Genomic DNA, 23,413 nt, shown 5'->3' on the forward strand with positions numbered 1-23,413 from the left:
GAAACTTATTTCACTCGATTCTCATTGTGTCCTGGTCCACGTATTGTCTCTTCACACGAACCAGAAAGATTCTTTAATGGAGTAAAGCCATTTCTAACCTGCACATTTTCCCTTTAAACCTTCAGAATTCTACTGAAAACCCAACTGCAGGGAAGGTAAGGAGGGGGCAGGGTCTACCTGCCTGTTGGTCAATCACAGGGGCAGAGACTGACCCAGTCTCACTAATTTGGGCCCTGTTGGAAAGGCACAAGGAGAATTTTCCCCAGCCATCCAACGTCATGTTTCACAGGTAGTGTGATCCGAACCCACCTTCCCACCCAGCCGGCTGCCTTGGCTGCTGGTGCAAAGGAGGGAAAGTCATGGAGTCCTAGAGGCCTACAGCACGGTAGCATGGTGGTTAGCATAAATGCTTCACAGCTCCAGGGTCCCAGGTTCGATTCCCGGCTGGGTCACTGTCTGTGCGGAGTCTGCACGTCCTCCCCGTGTCTGCGTGGGTTTCCTCCGGGTGCTCCGGTTTCCTCCCACAGTCCAAAGATGTGCGGGTTAGGTGGATTGGCCATGCTAAATTGCCCGTAGTGTCCTAAAAAGTAAGGTTAGGGGGGGGGGGGGGTTTGTTGGGTTGCGGGTATGGGGTGGATACGTGGGTTTGAGTAGGGTGATCATGGCTCGGCACAACATAGAGGGCCGAAGGGCCTGTTCTGTGCTGTACTGTTCTATGTTCTATGTTCTATGAAAGGCCCTTCACCCCATCGCCCCTGCGCTGGTCAAAAACAACCACGATGTTATAACCTGCCTGCTTACCATTGGCTGGGGACTAGTGGCAATCCCACAATCCTGTGGGAGTATGAGCTTCCCCAATGGGGGGGGGGGGGGGCGGAGGAATAATTAGCAGACTCCCCGCATAAATAGAGCTGGCCAGTTTGGAACAGGGGAGAGAGGAGTTGGCAGCAAGGGACGTTGCTGCTGCTGTTGTGTATATATGGTATTGTAAATAAATGTTATTTCTTTCTATCCTTCAACTCGTGCTGGATTCTTTGTGGCCCTCGCAAAACACTCTAAATACTTCTTCAATGTTATGAGGGTCCCTGCCTCCAACATCCTTTCAGCCAGCGAGTTCCAAACTCCCACCACCCTCTGGTCTGAGTTTACTGGTTTATGAGGTCAGTTGGACGGACTGAACAAAGAAAAGTGCAGCACAGGAACAGGCCCTTCGGCCCTCCAAGCCTGTGCTGACCATGCTGCCCGTCTGACCTAACACCTTCTACACTTCCGGGGTCCGTATCCCTCTATTCCCATCCTATTCATGTATTTGTCAAGATGCCCCTTAAACGTCACTATCGTCCCTGCTTCCACCACCTCCTCCGGCAGCGAGTTCCAGGCACCCACTACCCTCTGTGTAAAAAACTTTCCCTCACACATGTCCTCTAAACTTTGTCCCAGAGTCAAAAGTTTTCCAATAGAGGGCCCCGTACTCTCACAAAACATCCCAGCTGCAAAACTCGATCAGGTCATCAGAAACTGATTAATCAGTGGCCATTGCGTCCGACACGGGCAGCCTTTAAATGTTACATTGCCAGCTCAGGCAGGTGACCGCTATGTGCAAACTGCTGAGCGAATGGACGGCCAGCTAGAGGACAAAATATCACGAGAGGCGAGCAATGGGTTCATGTTAACCTGCAGCCGTCTGCGAGGTGTGTTCCGTTTGGAGCAGGTTCTGCAGCTAATGCTGGAAGACAGGAGGGAACAAGAGGAAGAATGAATGAATGTTGGGAAGGCGGGGCTAAAAGTGAGCTCCTGGATCTCCGGAAGCTGCCACGTAGCAGCTTCTAACGGAGGGTCTTCATTGGGGCCAAGAGGCAAACTTTGCAAAGACAGAGGAAGCAGATCATCGCGACGGACAATACACGAGGGTAGCCTCAGAGTCTGGCCGCAAGAAACCCAAATAAAAACAGAAAATGCTGGATAAAGCCAGCAGGTCCCGCAGCGTCTGAGGGGGGAGTTAAAAGGGTGGATTGTCCGTTTGGGAGATTCTCCCGCCGGAGAAGAATTATCCCCGTTTTACCATCCCGGTGGGAGGGCAAATCAGGAAGAAATCCTGTATCCATGGGCATGCAAATTCCCGATAGTGACGTTGCATGGCCAGCCACTCCCCCCCCCCCCAACCCCACACCACACCGCAAATCAGCCCCAAACACCCCCCCCACCCCACACATTGCAAATCAGCCCCAAAATACCCCCCCACCCCACACATTGCAAATCAGCCCCAAACACCCCCCCCCCCCCCACACCGCAAATCAGCCCCAAACACCCCCCCCCACCCCACACATTGAAAATCAGCCCCAAAATACCCCCCCACCCCACACATTGCAAATCAGCCCCAAACACCCCCCCCCACCCCACACCGCAAATCAGCCCCAAACACCCCCCCCCACCCCACACATTGCAAATCAGCCCCAAACACCCCCCCCACCCCACACATTGCAAATCAGCCCAAAATACCCCCCCACCCCACACATTGCAAATCAGCCCCAAACACCCCCCCCCCCCACCCCACACATTGCAAATCAGCCCCAAACCCCCCCCCACACATTGCAAATCAGCCCCAAAATACCCCCCCACCCCACACATTGCAAATCAGCCCCAAAATACCCCCCCACCCCACACATTGCAAATCAGCCCAAAATACCCCCCCCACCCCACACATTGCAAATCAGCCCCAAACACCCCCCCCCACCCCACACCGCAAATCAGCCCCAAACACCCCCCCCCACCCCACACATTGCAAATCAGCCCCAAACACCCCCCCACCCCACACATTGCAAATCAGCCCAAAATACCCCCCCACCCCACACATTGCAAATCAGCCCCAAACACCCCCCCCCCCACCCCACACATTGCAAATCAGCCCCAAACCCCCCCCCACACATTGCAAATCAGCCCCAAAATACCCCCCCACCCCACACATTGCAAATCAGCCCCAAAATCCCCCCCCACCCCACACATTGCAAATCAGCCCAAAATACCCCCCCCACCCCACACATTGCAAATCAGCCCCAAAATACCCCCCCACCCCACACATTGCAAATCAGCCCCAAACACCCCCCCCCACCGCCCCGCAAATCAGCCCCAAACACCCCCCCCCCCCCCCACCGCCCCGCAAATCAGCCCCAAACACCCCCCCCCCCACCGCCCCGCAAATCAGCCCCAAACACCCCCCCCCCCCCCCCCCACCGCCCCGCAAAACAGCTCTCCCCCAGAGTGCCTGGCTGCCTCATGTCGGGCACAAGTATGGGGGTGACCCGACCCGCCCTGCACCTCAGGGACCCCCCTAATGAGGGGATTCCCCCCAGGGACCCCTTCAATAGAGAGACTCCCCCCAGGGGCCCCTGCAATAGTGAGACCCCCGCATGGATCCCCTAACTAAAGGGGCCCTCCATCGAACCCCTCCCTATTAAGGCATTCCCGGGGGTGGGGGGTGTCTGGTAGAGGAGGCTGGGTAGGTGGGGCATTGTCGGGGGAGGGGGGTGTCTGGTAGAGGAGGCTGAGTAGGTGGGGCATTGTTGGGGGAGGGGGGTGTGTGGTAGAGGAGGCTGGGTAGGTGGGGCGTTGTCGGGGAGGGAGGTGTGGGGTAGAGGAGGCTGGGTAGGTGGGGCGTTCCCGGGGGAGGGGGGGGGTGTGGTAGAGGAGGCTGGGTAGGTGGGGCGTTCCCGGAGGAGGGGGGGGTGTGGTAGAGGAGGCTGGGTAGGTGGGGCGTTCCCGGGGGAGGGGGGGGGTGTGGTAGAGGAGGCTGGGTAGGTGGGGCGTTGTCGGGGGGGGGGTGTGTGGTAGAGGAGGCTGGGGAGGTGGGGCATTGTCGGGGGAGGGGGGTGTGTGGTAGAGGAGGCTGGGTAGGTGGGGCGTTGTCGGGGAGGGAGGGGGGGTGTGGTAGAGGAGGCTGGGGAGGTGGGGCATTCCCGGGGGGGGGGGGGGGTGTGGTAGAGGAGGCTGGGTAGGTGGGGCATTGTCGGGGGAGGGAGGTGTGTGGTAGAGGAGGCTGGGTAGGTGGGGCGTTGTCGGGGGGGGGGGGGTGTGTGGTAGAGGAGGCTGGGTAGGTGGGGCGTTGTCGGGGGGGGGGTGTGGTAGAGGAGGCTGGGGAGGTGGGGCATTCCCGGGGGGGGGGGTGTGGTAGAGGAGGCTGGGTAGGTGGGGCGTTGTCGGGGGGGGAGGGGTGTGTGGTAGAGGAGGCTGGGTAGGTGGGGCGTTGTCGGGGAGGGAGGGGGGGGTGTGGTAGAGGAGGCTGGGGAGGTGGGGCATTCCCGGGGGGGGGGGGGGGTGGTAGAGGAGGCTGGGTAGGTGGGGCTTTGTCGGGGGGGGGTGTGGTAGAGGAGGCTGGGTAGGTGGGGCATTCCCGGGGGGGTGGGGGGGGGGTGTGGTAGAGGAGGCTGGGTAGGTGGGGCGTTCCCGGGGGAGGGGGGTGTGTGGTAGAGGAGGCTGGGTAGGTGGGGTGTTCCCGGGGGAGGGGGGGGGTGTGGTAGAGGAGGCTGGGTAGGTGGGGCATTCCCGGGGGGGGGGGGGGGGGGTGTGGTAGAGGAGGCTGGGTAGGTGGGGCGTTCCCGGGGTAGGGGGGTGTGTGGTAGAGGAGGCTGGGTAGGTGGGGTGTTCCCGGGGGAGGGGGGGGGTGTGGTAGAGGAGGCTGGGTAGGTGGGGCGTTGGCGGGGAGGGAGGTGTGGGGTAGAGGAGGCTGGGTAGGTGGGGCATTGTCGGGGGGGGGTGGGTGTGGTAGAGGAGGCTGGGTAGGTGGGGCATTGTCGGGGGGGGTGTGGTAGAGGAGGCTGGGTAGGTGGGGCATTGTTGGGGGAGTGGGGTGTGTGGTAGAGGAGGCTGAGTAGGTGGGGCATTGTTGGGGGAGGTGGGGTGTGGTAGAGGAGGCTGGGTAGGTGGGGCATTGTTGGGGGAGGGGGGTGTGTGGTGGAGGAGGCTGGGTAGGTGGGGCATTGTTGGGGGAGGGGGGTGTGTGGTAGAGGAGGCTGGGTAGGTGGGGCATTCCCGGGGGGGGGGGGGGGGGGGGGTGTGGTAGAGGAGGCTGGGTAGGTGGGGCATTGTCGGGGGGGGGGGGTGTGGTAGAGGAGGCTGGGTAGGTGGGGCATTGTCGGGGGAGGGGGGGTTGTGTGGTAGAGGAGGCTGGGTAGGTGGGCATTGTCGGGGGGGGGGGTAGAGGAGGCTGGGTAGGTGGGGCATTGTCGGGGGAGGGGGGGTGTGGTAGAGGAGGCTGGGTAGGTGGGGCATTGTCGGGGAGGGGGGTGTGTGGTAGAGGAGGCTGGGTAGGTGGGGCATTGTCGGGGGAGGGGGTGTGTGGTAGAGGAGGCTGGGTAGGTGGGGCATTGTCGGGGGAGGGGGGGTTGTGTGGTAGAGGAGGCTGGGTAGGTGGGGCATTGTCGGGGGAGGGGGGTTGTGTGGTAGAGGAGGCTGGGTAGGTGGGGCATTGTCGGGGGGGGTAGAGGAGGCTGGGTAGGTGGGGCATTGTCGGGGAGGGGGGTTGTGTGGTAGAGGAGGCTGGGTAGGTGGGGCATTGTCGGGGGGGGGTAGAGGAGGCTGGGTAGGTGGGGCATTGTCGGGGGGGGGTGTGTGGTAGAGGAGGCTGGGTAGATGGGGCATTGTCGGGGGGGGGCCTCTCGGATGGAGTCTCCCCTCAGACGTTACCCGTTGACCCTACTCGAGGTCACGACAGGGGGCCAGGCTGGTAGAGAGCACAAGTGACCCCACCCGCGTGATCCTTGACCTAGGAGACCGGGCAATGATGGAGAGCTGGAACGGGCAGCGCCCGGCCCGCTAAATGGGTCAGTAAGGCCGATTCCAGGTCCAGCAGGGATGGGGATGCGGAGGGGGGGGTGGGGGGGTCAGAGCATCACATTCCGATCAGCCCCCCTGCCTCCCAGCGCCGTTTCCGATTTTGCGAATCTCCGTGACTGGTGATCATTTGTCTGATCTGCTCGGACATCCCGAATCGGAATCCCGGACGTTCCCCCACAGATGCTGCCTGTCCCACTGGGCAGGCCCAGTGCCGATTATCACTGAAGATGTGACAATCCAGCTGGTCTCCACACAAACCCAGATTGCTGCAGCATGCCAGGGTGCCCCCTCAGCACATACTGACAATGCTCGTCCGCACTCCCAGCCCCACCCTCAGCTCGCCCCACTCCTACCATTCACATCAGTGCACCCTCCACATCGCCATGGGGCTCCCACAGGGGCCACTCACTCACACTGGCCTCAGGCACAGATTGACACTACCACACTGGCACAGTGCCCGACAGTGTGAACCTGACAGTGCCAACCTGACAGTGCCAATCTGACAGTGCCAACCTGACAGTGCCAGCCTGACAGTGCCAACCTGACAGTGCCAACCCGCCAGTGCCAACCTGACGGTGCCAACCTGACAATGCCAACCTGACAATGCCAACCTGACAGTGCCAACCTGACGGTGCCAACCCGCCAGTGCCAACCTGACAGTGCCAACCCGCCAGTGCCAATCTGACAGTGCCAACCTGACAATGCCAACCTGACAGTGCCAACCTGACAGTGCCAATCTGACAGTGCCAACCTGACAGTGCCAATCTGACAGTGCCAATCTGACAGTGCCAGCCTGACAGTGCCAGCCTGACAGTGCCAACCTGACAGTGCCACCCTGACAGTGCCAATCTGACAATGCCAACCTGACAGTGCCAACCTGACAGTGCCAGCCTGACAGTGCCAACCTGACAGTGCCAATCTGACAATGCCAACCTGACAGTGCCAACCTGACAGTGCCAACCTGACAGTGCCAACCTGACAATGCCAACCTGACAGTGCCAACCTGACAGTGCCAATCTGACAGTGCCAACCTGACAGTGCCAATCTGACAGTGCCAGCCTGACAGTGCCAGCCTGACAGTGCCAACCTGACAGTGCCAATCTGACAGTGCCAACCTGACAGTGCCAACCTGACAGTGCCAGCCTGACAGTGCCAACCCGCCAGTGCCAATCTGACAGTGCCAACCTGACAATGCCAACCTGACAGTGCCAGCCTGACAGTGCCAACCTGACAATGCCAACCTGACAGTGCCAGCCTGACAGTGCCAATCTGACAGTGCCAGCCTGACAGTGCCAACCTGACAATGCCAATATGACAGTGCCAGCCTGACAGTGCCAATCTGACAATGCCAATCTGACAGTGCCAATCTGACAGTGCCAACCTGACAGTGCCAACCTGACAGTGCCAACCTGACAGTGCCAACCTGACAGTGCCAACCTGACAGTGCCAACTTGACAGTGCCAACCTGACAGTGCCAACCCGCCAGTGCCACCCTGACAGTGCCAACCTGACAGTGCCAACCCGCCAGTGCCATACTGACAGTGCCACCCTGACAGTGCCAATCTGACAGTGCCAACCTGACAGTGCCAATCTGACAGTGCCAACCTGACAGTGCCAACCCGACAGTGCCATACTGACAGTGCCACCCTGACAGTGCCAATCTGACAGTGCCAACCTGACAGTGCCAATCTGACAGTGCCAGCCTGACAGTGCCAACCTGACAGTGCCAGCCTGACAGTGCCAACCCGACAGTGCCAGCCTGACAGTGCCAGCCTGACAGTGCCAACCTGACAGTGCCAACCCGACAATGCCAGCCTGACAGTGCCAACCTGACAGTGCCAGCCTGACAGTGCCAACCCGACAGTGCCAGCCTGACAGTGCCACCCTGACAGTGCCAACCTGACAGTGCCAACCTGACAGTGCCAACCTGACAGTGCCAACCTGACAGTGCCAATCTGACAGTGCCAACCTGACAGTGCCAACCTGACAGTGCCAACCTGACAGTGCCAATCTGACAGTGCCAACCTGACAGTGCCAACCTTACAGTGCCAATCTGACAGTGCCAGCCTGACAGTGCCAATCTGACAGTGCCAACCTGACAGTGCCAGCCTGACAGTGCCAGCCTGACAGTGCCAACCTGACAGTGCCAGCCTGACAGTGCCAACCTGACAGTGCCAGCCTGACAGTGCCAATCTGACAGTGCCAACCTGACAGTGCCAGCCTGACAGTGCCAACCTGACAGTGCCAACCTGACAGTGCCAACCTGACAATGCCAACCTGCCAGTGCCACCCTGTGTCAGGGGACTGCCTGGGAATGTCCCTTCTATCACTGGGGAGGGGGGGGGGCTACACTTACCTCTCCGCTTCTCGTCTGGCCAGACTTGTGATGTTACGTTGGTGAGGTATGAATATTTAGTGAATGGGGGGGAATTATGTGGGTGGTTTGGATGGGGGAGGGGTGGGGGGGTGCGGGGGTGGGGCGTGGGGGGGTGGGGCCAACCCGAGGGGGGGGGGAGACCCGATAATAAGATTTAAATCGATGGAAATGATTGTCCGTCTTTGCCGTCGGTCTCGTGCTGAGTTTAAAATGGGGGTGGGGTGATGCAATTTGGGGATGGGTGGGTGTGCGTGTGAAAATGGCGACTGACGTCGGAATGTCGATTCTCCTACAGAACTGGGAAAGGGTACAGAGGAGATTTACCAGGATGTTGCCTGGTATGGAGGGAAGATCATATGAGGGAAGGCTGAAGGACTTGAGGCTGTTTTCGTTAGAGAGAAGACGGTTAAGAGGTGACTTAATTGAGGCAAACAAAATGATCAGAGGGTTAGATAGGGTGGACAGCGAGAGCCTTCTCCCGCGGATGGTGATGTCTAGCACGAGGGGACATAGCCTTAAATTGAGGGTAGATAGATATAGGACAGAGGTCAGAGGTAGGTTCTTTACTCAGAGAATAGTAAGGGCGTGGAATGCCCTGCCTGCAACAGTAGTGGACTCGCCAACACTAAACGCATTCAAATGGTCATTGGACAGGCATATGGACGATAAGGGAATAGTGTAGATGGGCTTTAGAGGGGTTTCACAGGTCGGCGCAACATCGAGGGCCGAAGGGCCTGTACTGCGCTGTAATGTTCTATGTTCTATGTTCTAACACACAGTGCGGAATGTCGCAACCGTTGTGGAAAATGTGCTGCTTTTATCATTTCAGACATATTGGAACTTGGCGATTGGGCTCGGGGTCGGTTTACCCATCCTGCTGCTGGCGGGATTCCTCACAGTCAGCATTTATATCTTCCGAAAAAAGAGAAAAGAGGTAAAGATGGATCATTAAGTTCTTTGGAGTCTGGAAGATTGCGAGGGGGTCTCATTGAAGTGCGCAGGGTCAATAATGTTTCATGGGGTGACATTTGCGTATCCGAGTGAGAGGAACAACGTTCCTGAATCCTGTGTGTCCCGAGGTTCCTGTGGTCACCATAATCCCGTGGGATTAGGTGACGAGGGTAGAGGAGCTGATCTGAGGGTGACGGGGCTGGGAGACGTGTTGGGCAGGACTGTGGGTGGGGCAGGGAGGGATGGCTCGGCTCTCCTGTCGCTCAGTTGATCAATTGCTTGGATATCAAAGGAAGGATGCAAACCGCTGCTTGTGGGATCTCGCTGTGGGCAAATTTGGCTGTTGCATTTCGTCCGCTGATCACATTCCCAAAGCACTTGATGAAGTCTTTTTTCCATACATTCACGGGATGTGGGCGTCGCTGGCTAGGCCAGCATTTATTACCCCAGCCCTTGAGAAGGTGGGGGTGAGCTGCAGTCCCCGAGGTGTAGGTACACCCAGTGTGCTGTTAGGGAGGGAGTTCCAGGAAGTGGCAGCACGGTAGCATGGTGGTTAGCATAAATGCTTCACAGCTCCAGGGTTCCAGGTTCGATTCCGGCTTGGGTCACTGTCTGTGCGGAGTCTGCACGTCCTCCCCGTGTGTGCGTGGGTTTCCTCCGGGTGCTCCGGTTTCCTCCCACAGTCCAAAGATGTACAGGTTAGGTGGATTGGCAATGATAAATTGCCCTTCATGTCCAAAATTGCCCTTAGTGTTGGGTGGGGTTACTGGGTTATGGAAATAAGGTGGAGGTGTGGACCTTGGGTAGGGTGCTCTTTCCAAGAGCCGGTGCAGACTCGATGGGCCGAGTGGCCTCCTTCTGCACTGTAAATTCTATGAAATTCTTTAAAAATTCCCACTGAAATGCTTTTAATCTGGGATTAAAACATTAGATCACACAAGAGGACAAGGCAGCCTTTCTGATAGGCTGCTCTGCTCTGCTCTCCAACCCAATCAGTCCAAACTCTCGCTGACACCACCAACCCCCGATGTGCATCAAGCAGGACTGGCAGGAGGGGGTGCGCTGTCAGCAGCACGGGAAGATCCTGCTGGAGCGAATGACTGGGGAATTGTGATCCTAATTTCTCTCCTTTTATCTCCAATCACATCGATACTCACCCGAAATATAACAACGTCCTGGTCATGGGTCTGATCAGCATAAACCACACTCATTTGAACTTTGTAATTTGCAATGGAGATCCTGTTTAAAGGTGTGTGTCTGTGTATCTGCGTGCATATGTATGTGTGTATATGTGTGTTTGTGTGTGCATGTTTATATGTAACTGCGTGTGAGTGTGTGTATGTGCATGTGTGGGACAGCAGGGTAGCATGGTGGTTAGCATAAATGCTTCACAGCTCCAGGGTCCCAGGTTCGATTCCCGGCTGGGTCACTGTCTGTGTGGAGTCTGCACGTCCTCCCCGTGTGTGCGTGGGTTTCCTCCGGGTGCTCCGGTTTCCTCCCACAGTCCAAAGATGTGCGGGTTAGGTGGATTGGCCAGGCTAAATTGCCCGTAGTGTCCTAGAAAAAGTAAGGTTAAGGGGGGGTTGTTGGGTTACGGGTATAGGGTGGATACATGGGTTTGAGTAGGGTGATCATGGCTCGGCACAACATTGAGGGCCGAAGGGCCTGTTCTGAGCTGTACTGTTCTATGTTCTATGTTCTATGTGTGTGTGTAAGAGTGTCTGCAAGAAGTGCATGTAAGCGCATGCGTCTGCATATCTGTGCGTGCCTGTGCGTATTCGTGTCTGTACATGTGCACGCCTGTGCAAGTCTGTGCATGTGCATTCCTGTGCGTGCCCGTACATGTGCGTGCCTGTGCATGTGCATGCCTGTGTGTGTCCATACATGAGCGTGCCTGTGCATGTGCATGCCTGTGTGTGTCTGTACATGTGCGTGTGCGTGTCTGTGCGTGTGCGTGTCTCTGTGTCTCTGTGCACGTCTGTGCGTGTGCGTGTCTCTGTGTCTCTGTGCACGTCTGTGCGTGTGGGTGTCTGTGATGTGCATGTGTGTAATTGTGCAGTTCCGTGTCTGTGCATGTGCATACCAGTGCGTGTCTGTGTGTGTGCGTGCCTGTGTGTATGAATGTCTGTGTCTGTGCGTGTGCGTGTCTGTGTGTCTCTGTGCGTGTCTGTGTGTGTCTGTGGGTGTGGGTGTCTGTGATGTGCGTGTGTGTAATTGTGCAGTTCCGTGTCTGTGCATGTGCATACCTGTGCGTGTCTGTGTGTGTGCGTGCCTGTGTGCATGAATGTCTGTGCATGTGTGTCTGTGCGAGTGTCACTAATCTGTGCCCCGTCCTGTCCGTTCCAGAAGCCCGGCCACTCGTGCCACTGGGAGCAGATCAGAAGCAGGAATGATGTCTGACTTTCTAGAAACATAGAAAATAGGAGCAGGAGGAGGCCATTCAGCCCATCGAGCCTGTTCAGCCATTCATTCTGATCATGGCTGATCATCCAACTCAGGAGCCTTATCCCGCTTTCCCCCTGGTATCCTTTGATACCCATCGCCCTGAGAGCTACATATCTAACCGCTTCTTGAAGAGAGTTACCATCTCTGGGTGAAGCGATTTATCCTCATCTCTGTCTGAAATGGTCTTCGTACACACACACTGGTTCTGAACACACCCACCATCAGCAACATAGAATCGCAGAACCAGAGAATTCTTACCGTGCAGAAGGAGGCCATTTGGCCCCTCGAGTCTGTACCGACTCTCTGAAAAAAGCACCTTACCACCTGCTGTACCTTCATGCTTACCACCAGCGACTGGTGTATGAGGACATCCAGGTCTCGCTGCACGTTCCCCTCTCCGAATTTATGGCCATTCAGATAATAATCTGCCTTCTCGTTTTTTCTACCAAAGTGGATATCCTCGAAATGATAATGCATCTGCCATCCATTGGCCCACTCACTCAACTTGTCCAACTTTGCCATTAGAGTGAGAGGAAAGCGGCCTGTGAATTCTCCCAGCCTGATAGCACAGCTGCTTGGCGGAGAATTCAGTAAACTGTGGGTTAATGTACCAGCTGGGGCTAGTTAATTCTCGGTCTGGCATATTGTTACTTCCTGACCTGCTTCACTGAAACAATAATCCCCGGAATCGGATCACTGTTATTCACAAAGTTATCGCCAACAGGTATGTCTGGCGCTGACACCTGCTCGATGCAAGAGGATCACACAAGGAGCCCTCACACACCGGGCAGTATAACTCCATTCACACACCGGGCAGTATAACTCCATTCACACACCGGGCAGTATAACTCCATTCACACACCGGGCAGTATAACTCCATTCACACACCGGGCAGTATAACTCCATTCACACACCGGGCAGTATAACTCCATTCACACACCGGGCAGTATAACTCCATTCACACACCGGGCAGTATAACTCCATTCACACACCGGGCAGTATAACTCCATTCACACACCGGGCAGTATAACTCCATTCACACACCGGGCAGTATAACTCCATTCACACACCGGGCAGTATAACTCCATTTACACACCGGGCAGTATAACTCCATTCACACACCGGGCAGTATAACTCCATTCACACACCGGGCAGTATAACTCCATTCACACACCAGGCAGTATAACTCCATTCACACACCGGGCAGTATAACTCCATTCACACACCGGGCAGTATAACTCCATTCACACACCGGGCAGTATAACTCCATTCACACACCGGGCAGTATAACTCCATTCACACACCGCGCAGTATAACTCCATTCACACACCGGGCAGTATAACTCCATTCACACACCGGGCAGTATAACTCCATTCACACACCGGGCAGTATAACTCCATTCACACACCGGGCAGTATAACTCCATTCACACACCGGGCAGTATAACTCCATTCACACACCGGGCAGTATAACTCCATTCACACACCGGGCAGTATAACTCCATTCACACACCGGGCAGTATAACTCCATTCACACACCGGGCAGTATAACTCCATTCACACACCGGGCAGTATAACTCCATTCACACACCGGCAGTATAACTCCATTCACACACCAGGCAGTATAACTCCATTCACACACCGGGCAGTATAACTCCATTCACACACCGGGCAGTATAACTCCATTCACACACCGGGCAGTATAACTCCATTCACACACCGGGCAGTATAACTCCATTCACACACCGCGCAGTATAACTCCATTCACACACCGGGCAGTATAACTCCATTCACACACCGGGCAGTATAACTCCATTCACACACCGGGCAGTATAACTCCATTCACACACCGGGCAGTATAACTCCATTCACACACCGGGCAGTATAACTCCATTCACACACCGGGCAGTATAACTCCATTCACACACCGGGCAGTATAACTCCTGTCTCAGCCACATCCTGTCTGTTATGAGTTTTATTCTTTCAGTATGTCCAGGCTGTGGATTTTGGTGATTGATTAGTTGACTTTCTGTTCCAGAGGAAGGCTAGAAATGCTGTTGAGAAAATGGCCGATGTGTCACACTCATCGGTAAGTGGAATCTGCTGTGTCCAGACGATGACTTTCTTCATTTGGGCAGCACGGTAGCATGGTGGTTACAAAAATCGCTTCACAGCTCCAGGGTCCCAGGTTCGATTCCCGGCTTGGGTCACTGTCTGTGCGGAGTCTGCACATCCTCCCCGTGTGTGCGTGGGTTTCCTCCGGGTGCTCCGGTTTCCTCCCACAGTCCAAAGATGTGCAGGTTAGGTGGATTGGCCATGCTAAATTGCCCTTAGTGTCCAAAATTGCCCTTAGTGTTGGGTGGGGTTACTGGGTTATGGGGATAGGGTGGAGTTGTTGACCTTGGGTAGGGTGCTCTTTCCAAGAGCCAGTGCAGACTCGATGGGCTGAATGGTCTCCTTCTGCACTGTAAATTCTATGAAAAAATACTATGAAATTTCACTGAGGCTGCATTGACTTGGGGACAGATTGGAGCCTGGTCCTTCTGCAGCTGGTCAGCCAGAGGGGAACGCATGGTCTGGGCTGTGTCTCAGACTGTCTGGGGACTGTCTGTCCCGTTCCTGTGCTTCGAATCACAACGCAGCACCCAGAGAGTTCTGCCCTCACAGAGCTGCCATCTTTCAGCTCACCCCTCCCCACCAGTAACAAAGAACAAAGAAAATTCCAGCACAGGAACAGGCCCTTCGGCCCTCCCAGTCTGCGCCGATCCAGATCCTTTATCTAAATCTGTCTCCTATATTCCAAGGTCTACTTCCCTCTGTTCCCCGCCCGTTCATATACCTGTCCAGATGCCTCTTAAATGATGCTATCGTGCCCGCCTCTACCACCTCCGCTGGTAAAGCGTTCCAGGCACCCACCACCCTCTGCGTAGAAAACTTTCCACGCACATCTCCCTTAAACTTTCCCCCTCTCACCTGGAAATCGTGGCCCCTTGTAATTGACACCCCCACTCTTGGAAAAAGCTTGTTGCTATCCACCCTGTCCATACCTCTCATAATTTTGTAGACCTCAATCAGGTCCCCCCTCAACCTACGTCTTTCCAACGAAAACAATCCTAATCTACTCAACCTTTCTTCATAGCTAGCACCCTCCATACCAGGCAACATCCTGGTGAACCTCCTCTGCACCCTCTCTAAAGCATCCACATCCTTCTGATAATGTGGCGACCAGAACTGCACGCAGTATTCCAAATGTGGCCGAACCAAAGTCCTATACAACTGTAACATGACCTGCCCACTCTTGTACTCAATACCTCGTCCGATGAAGGCAAGCATGCTGTATGCCTTCTTGACCACTCTATCAACCTGCGTTGCCACCTTCAGGGTACAATGGACCTGAACTCCCAGATCTCTCTGCACATCAATTTTCCCCAGGACCCTTCCATTGACCATATAGTCCGCTCTTGAATTTGATCTTCCAAAATGCATCACCTCTCATTTGCCTGGATTGAACTCCATCTGCCATTTCTCTGCCCAACTCTCCAATCTAACTATATTTTGTTGTATTCTCTGACAGTCCTCCTCGCTATCTGCAACTCCACCAATCTTAGTATCATCTGCAAACGGTAATGAATACAATGTCAATCCAGCAACAACGATCCCATCCTCCCACCACCCCAAACAACGGCCCACCTGACAATATAAGCATCAAATAAAACTACACCTTCCAAGGTGGAAAAAAAAAGAAAAACGAAAAAGGAATCAGGAATCGCCTATGGTCATCATTGACATATATAGTCCACCCTCCCAACACCACCCCCCCCCCCATATTCAACGTCATCCAATCCCCGAAAGAGTACCACGAATGACACCCATGAATTGTAGAACCCTCCCAGACTCCTCCCGTCCACTTCCTCTTGTAAACTCCTCCCCCCAACCTCGGTTCCTTCCCCCAACTTTTCACCCCGGCTAGACTCACCGAAACCTGTTCCGCCAGGCTCCGATGGCCGCAGCCCCTCCCCCCACCTCACTCCCGTTCACTGGCCGGCTTAAACCGGCCAGCGAGGAGGCCCCCCGCCCGGGTCTCCTTCCCCCTTGCCCGGTCCCAGGAAAACCAAGAAATCCCCTTTAGCACACAAACCCCGCATACACACCCAAGCCCCAAAGAACCATCATTGTAAATGAAAGTCCCAGCTCTTCCCTTGTCCAAATATACAGCGTCGACTCATTTACTACATACACCAACACGCAGTGAAAAAATAGTTACATGAGGCTACATCGGTACACGGCCAATTCTCAATTCTGCCACAGTCCTTCTGCCTTCGCAAACTCCTCCGCTGCTTCCGCTGTCCCAAAATAAAAGTCCTTGTATTTGTCGGTTACCCTTAGCTGGATATACAATGCCGCACTGCACCTTGCTAATGTACAGTGCCTTCTTCACCCGGTTGAAGGCAGCCCGCCTCCTCGCCAGCTCCACCGTAAAGTCCTGGTATATGCGTATACCTGCTCCAGCCCACTGCACCACCCGCTTCTGCTCAGCCCAGTACAGGACCTTCTCCTTTACACTGTCCCTACGGAAGCACAGAGTCACTTCTCTTGGCGGCTCACTCGCCTTTGGTACAGGCTTCCACGACCGATGAGCCCGATCCAGTTCATATCGGGAGGGATCGTCCCCCTCCCCCAATAGTTTCGCCAGCATAGCGGCAAATACTCCGTCGGCTTCGGGCCCTTCCACCCCTTCGGGCAGACCCACAATCCTCAGATTCTGTCGCCTGGATCTGTTTTCCAGGTCTTCCATTTTGCCTCGCAGACCCTTGTTGGTCTCTATCACCTTCCGCAGCTCCTTCCCCATCGAGGTGAGTTGATCACTGTGCTGCGATAATGCGCTTCCACTTCCTTCAGTGTCTCACCTTGCTCCCGCACCTCCGCCGCTGCGCTCGATACCGCCACCCTCACCGGGGCAATCGCCTCCTCCACCAGCACTTTCAATACCGTCCTCATCTCCTTCTTCATCGCTTCCTTGTGCTTTGTGAACTGATTTTCAAGTTCCACAACCATCACTTTGGTCATTTCTTCTGCTGTGAGCGATGCGGCCTCCCCTGGTGCTCCAGCCTCCGCTTCCCTTACAGTTCCTGCGCTGACGTTTCCACTCCCCGGCGGACTTCCGTTAACCCCCTTTTTCACGTTTTTCTCCCAAACTTGGACATTTCCCCTCCCTGTGCCTTCCTACAGCCTTTACAGCCTTCGCTGCCCCCGGGATCGGGCGTTAAAACTCCAAAATTCCTATTTCCCAGCGGGAGCCCTCCAGTGTGTCTCCAGCCCGCCATCACCGGACGTCTCATGGCCACACATTACTGAGAGTGTACACCCTGAGAAGGCTGGGCCTGTCCGAAAGTTCCTCCTCTCTCTTCAAACATCGCTTACAGGTGAACAGGGTTTGAGGGGCTCGTGTGGACCACGCTCTGGGCAGCAAGGAGAAATCCAAATCACGGCCCTGGGCCGTTTGACCTGGTGGAAGGTCGATATTTGACCCGATTCCCAGCGGAATCCGAGGTCAGGCTCTGACCCAATCTGTCACGTGTCCCCAAGGTGAAAGGTCACGGCCTGACCACCTCCCCCGTGCTTGCCGATTTGCAGATCCTGTACGTCATCCGTGCAAAACTAAACATTAACATTTTTTCATTTCTTCATCAGATGAGACTTAGAAATAAAAGCGATGATGACGTTCAGGCGGCAGTTCATCACGATGAGGTGGGAACTGATCCATTTCTCTCAGTGTCAGTATACAACTGAGCGGGGGAGAGCGTCAGAAACCTTTATGGGATAGCGGAGGGAGGGGTCAGAAACCTTTATGGGATAGCGGAGGGAGGGGTCAGAAACCTTTATGGGATAGCGGGGGAGGGGGTCAGAAACCTTTATGGGATAGCGGGGGGAGGGGTCAGAAACCTTTATGGGATAGCGGGGGAGGGGGTCAGAAACCTTTATGGGATAGCGGAGGAGGGGTCAGAAACCTTTATGGGATAGCGGGGAGAGCGTCAGAAACCTTTATGGGATAGCGGGGGAGGGGGTCAGAAACCTTTATGGGATAGCGGGGGGAGGGGTCAGAAACCTTTATGGGATAGCGGGGGGAGGGGTCAGAAACCTTTATGGGATAGCGGAGGGAGGGGTCAGAAACCTTTATGGGATAGCGGGGGGAGGGGTCAGAAACCTTTATGGGATAGCGGGGGGAGGGGTCAGAAACCTTTATGGGATAGCGGGGGAGGGGGTCAGAAACCTTTATGGGATAGCGGAGGGAGGGGTCAGAAACCTTTATGGGATAGCGGGGGAGGGGTCAGAAACCTTTATGGGATAGTGGGGGAGGGGTCAGAAACCTTTATGGGATAGCGGAGGGAGGGGGTCAGAAACCTTTATGGGATAGCGGGGGAGGGGGTCAGAAACCTTTATGGGATAGCGGGGGGAGAGCGTCAGAAACCTTTATGGGATAGCGGGGGGAGGGGTCAGAAACCTTTATGGGATAGCGGAGGGAGGGGGTCAGAAACCTTTATGGGATAGCGGGGGAGGGGGTCAGAAACCTTTATGGGATAGCGGGGGGAGAGCGTCAGAAACCTTTATGGGATAGCGGAGGGAGGGGTCAGAAACCTTTATGGGATAGCGGGGGGAGGAGTCAGAAACCTTTATGGGATAGCGGGGGGAGGGTCAGAAACCTTTATGGGATAGCGGAGGGAGGGGTCAGAAACCTTTATGGGATAGCGGGGGAGGGGGTCAGAAACCTTTATGGGATAGTGGGGAGAGCGTCAGAAACCTTTATGGGATAGCGGGGGGAGGGGTCAGAAACCTTTATGGGATAGCGGAGGGAGGGGTCAAAAACCTTTATGGGATAGCGGGGGGAGGGGTCAGAAACCTTTATGGGATAGCGGAGGGAGGGGTCAGAAACCTTTATGGGATAGCGGGGGGAGGGGTCAGAAACCTTTATGGGATAGCGGGGGGAGGGTCAGAAACCTTTATGGGATAGCGGGGGGAGGGGTCAGAAACCTTTATGGGATAGCGGGGGGAGGGGTCAGAAACCTTTATGGGATAGCGGGGGGAGGGGTCAGAAACCTTTATGGGATAGCGGGGGGAGGGGTCAGAAACCTTTATGGGATAGCGCAGGGAGGGGTCAGAAACCTTTATGGGATAGCGGGGGAGGGGGTCAGAAACCTTTATGGGATAGCGGGGGGAGGGGTCAGAACCCTTTATGGGATAGCGGAGGGAGGGGTCAGAAACCTTTATGGGATAGCGGGGGGAGGGGTCAGAAACCTTTATGGGATAGCGGGGGGAGGGGTCAGAAACCTTTATGGGATAGCGGGGGGAGGGGTCAGAAACCTTTATGGGATAGCGGGGGGAGGGGTCAGAAACCTTTATGGGATAGCGGAGGGAGGGGTCAGAAACCTTTATGGGATAGCGGGGGGAGGGGTCAGAAACCTTTATGGGATAGCGGGGGAGGGGTCAGAAACCTTTATGGGATAGCGGGGAGAGGGGTCAGAAACCTTTATGGGATAGCGGGGGGAGGGGTCAGAAACCTTTATGGGATAGCGGAGGGAGGGGTCAGAAACCTTTATGGGATAGCGGAGGGAGGAGTCAGAAACCTTTATGGGATAGCGGGGAGAGGGGTCAGAAACCTTTATGGGATAGCGGGGGGAGGGGTCAGAAACCTTTATGGGATAGCGGAGGGAGGGGTCAGAAACCTTTATGGGATAGCGGGGGGAGGGGTCAGAAACCTTTATGGGATAGCGGGGGGAGGGGTCAGAAACCTTTATGGGATAGCGGGGAGAGGGGTCAGAAACCTTTATGGGATAGCAGGGGGAGGGGTCAGAAACCTTTATGGGATAGCGGAGGGAGGGGTCAGAAACCTTTATGGGATAGCGGAGGGAGGAGTCAGAAACCTTTATGGGATAGCGGGGGAGGGGGTCAGAAACCTTTATGGGATAGCGGGGGGAGGGGTCAGAAACCTTTATGGGATAGCGGGGGGAGGGGTCAGAAACCTTTATGGGATAGTGGGGGAGAGGGTCAGAAACCTTTATGAGATAGCGGAGGGAGGGGTCAGAAACCTTTATGGGATAGCGGGGGAGGGGTCAGAAACCTTTATGGGATAGTGGGGGAGGGGGTCAGAAACCTTTATGGGATAGCGGAGGGAGGGGTCAGAAACCTTTATGGGATAGCGGAGGAGGGGGTCAGAAACCTTTATGGGATAGCGGAGGGAGGGGTCAGAAACCTTTATGGGATAGCGGAGGAGGGGGTCAGAAAGCTTTATGGGATTGCGGGGGAGGGGTGGATGAAGAAAGTTCACGTTACAAAACAGGCCTAATTTTCGGTATAGTTGCGCTGAATTTGCTGAAGATGTCCAAAATGGAAATTCTTCCCCTGCACTGTCGGTAACCTAATGTAGTCTGGGTTTCAGACTACACTTTCACAAGTGAGGGAGGCAGAAGACAGGAAATTATAGGCCGGTTAGCCTGACTTCGGTCATTGATAAGATTTTAGAATCCATTATTGAAGATGAGATTGCAGAGTACTTTGAAGTGCATGGCCAAATAGGGCTGAGCCAGCACGGTTTCGTCAAGGGGAGGCCATGTCTGACAAATCTGTTAAGAGTTCTTTGAGGAGGCAACAAGGAAGTTAGACAAAGGAGAACCAGTGGACGTGATTTATTTAGGTGACTGTTAAATAAGTTAAGAGCCCATGGTGTTAAGGGTAAGATCCTGGCATGGATGGAGGATTGGCTGACTGGCAGAAGGCAGAGAGTGGGGCTAAAGGGGTCTTCTTCAGGATGGCAGCCGGTGACTAGTGTTCACCAGTGGTCGGTTCTGGGACCATAACTATTCACAACATACATGAATGATCTGGAAGAAGGTACTGAAGGCACTGTTGCTAAGTTTGCAGATGATACAAAGATCTGTAGAGGGACAGGTAGTATTGAGGAAGTAGGCGGGCTGCAAAAGGACTTGGACAAGCTAGGAGAGTGGGCAATGAAGTGACAGATTAAATACAATGTGGAAAAGTTTAAGGTTATGTACTTTGGAACCAGGGGCTGGTTTAGCACAGTGGGCTAAACAGCTGGCTTGTAACGCAGAACCAGGCCAGCAGCGTGGGTTCAATTCCCGTACCAGCCTCCCCGAACAGGCGCCAGAATGTGGCGCCTAGGGGCTTTTCACAGTAACTTCATTGAAGCCTACTTGTGACAATAAACGATTATTATTATTATTTGGAAGGAGAAATGAGGCATGGACTACTTTCTAAATGGGGAAACGCTTCGGGAATCTGAAGCACAAAGGGACTTAGGGTCCTGTTCAAGATTCTCTTAAGGTTAATGTGCAGAAGGAGGTGGAGGCCAAGTCACTGAACATCTTTAAGTGAGAGACAGATAGGTTCTTAATTAATAAAGGGATCAAAGGTTATGGGGTGAAGGCAAGAGAATGGGGATGAGAAACATATCAGCCATAATCGAATGGAGGAACAGACTCAATGGGCTGAATGGTTAATTCTGTTCCTATATCTTATGGTCTATGGTTTATGTACCTGGACCAGATCCATTTTCTCACAGAATTTAATTTTCTTTTTGTTCAGTAATTTTCATGTTTGTTCATTTGCCATTTTTGCCCAACTACCCTAAACCCAATGATGTTGTGATCACTGTTTCCCAAGTGCTCTCCCACTGAACAATGTTCCACCTGGCCCACTTCATTAGATCCAGCACAGCCCCCTTCCTCCTTGGGTTGGAAGCACAGTGTTGAAGAAGGTTCTCTTGCAGGCATTTCGGGAATCTCTACCCCCATTCGCCCATCACTCTCACAATACAGAACTGGCTAGGTCACAGAAGGCAGAGAGTAGCAATGGAAGGGTGCTTTTCTGATTGGAGGGCTGTGACTAGTGGTGTTCCACAGGGATCAGTGCTGGGACCTTTGCTGTTTGTAGCATATATAAATGATTTGGAGGAAAATGTCACTGGTCTGATTAGTAAGTTTGCGGACGACAGGTTGGTGGAATTGCAGATAGCGATGAGGACTGTCAGAGGATACAGCAGGATTTAGATCATTTGGAGACTTGTGCGGAGAGATGGCAGATGGAGTTTAATCCAGACAAATGTGAGGTAATGCATTTTGGAAGGTCTAATGCAGGTAGGGAATATACAGTGAATGGTAGAACCCTCAAGAGTATTGACAGTCAGACAGATCTTGATGTACAGGTCCACAGGTCACTGAAAGGGGCAACACAGGTGGAGAAGGTAGTCAAGAAGGCATACGGCATGCTTGCCTTCATTGGCTGGAGCATTGAGTGTAAAAATTGGCAAGTTATGCTGCAGCTGTATGGAACCTTAGTTAGACCACACTTGGAGTATAGTGTTCAATTCTGGTCGCCACACTACCAGAAGGATGTGGAGGCTTTAGAGAGGGTGCAGAAGAGATTTACCAGGATGTTGCCTGGTATGGAGGGCATTAGCTATGAGGAGAGGTTGAATAAACTCAGTTTCTTCTCACTGGAACGAAGAAGGTTGAGGGGCGACCTGATAGAGGTCTACAAAATTATGAGGGGCATAGACAGAGTGGATAGTCAGAGACTTTTTCCCAGGGTAGAGGGGTCAATTACTAGGGGGAATAGGTTTAAGGTGCGAGGGGCAAGGTTTAGAGGAGATGTATGAGGGAAGTTTTTTTTCACAGAGGGTAGAGGGTGCCTGGGACTCGCTGCCGGAGGAGGTGGTGGAAGCAGGGACGATAGTGACATTTAAGCGGCATCTTGACAAATACAGGAATAGGATGGGAATAGAGGGATACGGACCCTGGAAGTGTAGAAGATTTTAGTTTAGACGGGCAGCATGGTCGGCGCTGGCTTGGAGGGCCGAAGGGCCTGTTTCTGTGCTGTACATTTCCTTTGTTCTTTGTTGTTCTTTGAATCAGGTTGTTGTGTGTTCACCTCGGGACTCTAACCTGTTACTCTCACTCCTGTAGGCCTCAGCTCATCAGACTCCAGAGAACCCGGTGAGTTGATTTCAAAACAATTTATTTTCTGTACAAAACACAGTCACTTTTATGATCGCTGCTCCAGATGCCTCCCTTCAAAACATCTGGTCAGATGTTGCTGGTTCTGTCCAAGTCTAATTCTACAGTCACAGAGAACCCAAAACAGCCTCAGATTAACATGCACATTATGTGGCTATGTAGACCACCCTGTTCTGGAGGAAGAATCCAGGACTGATCCTGTTCCAAAGTGAAAATCCAGGACGGACCCTGTTCTAGAGTGAGAATCCAGAACTTATCCTGTTCCGGAGTGAGAATCCAGGACTGATATCATTCTGGAGTGTGCATCCAGGTCGGACCCTGTTCTCGAGTGAGAACCCAGGACTAATCCTGTTCCGGAGTGAGAATCTAGGACTGATGTTATTCTGGAGTGAGAATCCAGGACTAATCCTGTTCCGGAGTGAGAATCCAAAACTGATGTTATTCTGGAGTGAGAATCCAGGACTAATCCTGTTCCAGAGTGAGAATCCAGGACTGATCCTGTTCCGGATGTGAAAATCCTGAACTGATCTTCTTCTGGAGTGAGAATTCAGGACTGACCCAGTTCTGGAAAGAGAAGGTAGGACTGATCCTGTTCTGGAACGGGATACTGGAATGATTCAATAGGTATTAAATTCAGCTTCTGATAGCAAGGACGGGACAATGGTAGACAATCAGCATCACAGTGCTCGGACTCTCCTTCAGTGATTAGGCGTCCTGTTGAATATGGCTTTGTGCCGTGTCTCTGCACTCCCAGTGACGCAGGGTGGACTGCGATAAGCCAG

The 23,413-nt window shown here is 54.2% G+C and overlaps 1 protein-coding gene across 3 annotated transcripts in view; it reads left to right on the top strand.

Annotated features, from left to right (window-relative positions):
• Positions 1–23,413, top strand: part of LOC119956204 — a 90,664-nt gene that overhangs the window by 61,476 nt on the left and 5,775 nt on the right. The window contains exons 3-7 of one of the 3 annotated variants that reach the window (XM_038783213.1): positions 126–155; positions 9,036–9,140; positions 13,640–13,690; positions 17,293–17,349; positions 22,581–22,610. In XM_038783213.1, the coding sequence (XP_038639141.1) occupies positions 126–155; positions 9,036–9,140; positions 13,640–13,690; positions 17,293–17,349; positions 22,581–22,610 (273 nt within the window). Of the gene's footprint in view, positions 1–125; positions 156–9,035; positions 9,141–13,639; positions 13,691–17,292; positions 17,350–22,580; positions 22,612–23,413 lie in introns of all 3 variants that reach the window. The other 2 variants (XM_038783214.1, XM_038783212.1) reach the window with 2 other exon arrangements.

Source organism: Scyliorhinus canicula, chromosome 22 (genome assembly GCF_902713615.1).
Source record: "Scyliorhinus canicula chromosome 22, sScyCan1.1, whole genome shotgun sequence".
NCBI classification, from domain to species: Eukaryota; Metazoa; Chordata; class Chondrichthyes; order Carcharhiniformes; family Scyliorhinidae; genus Scyliorhinus; species Scyliorhinus canicula.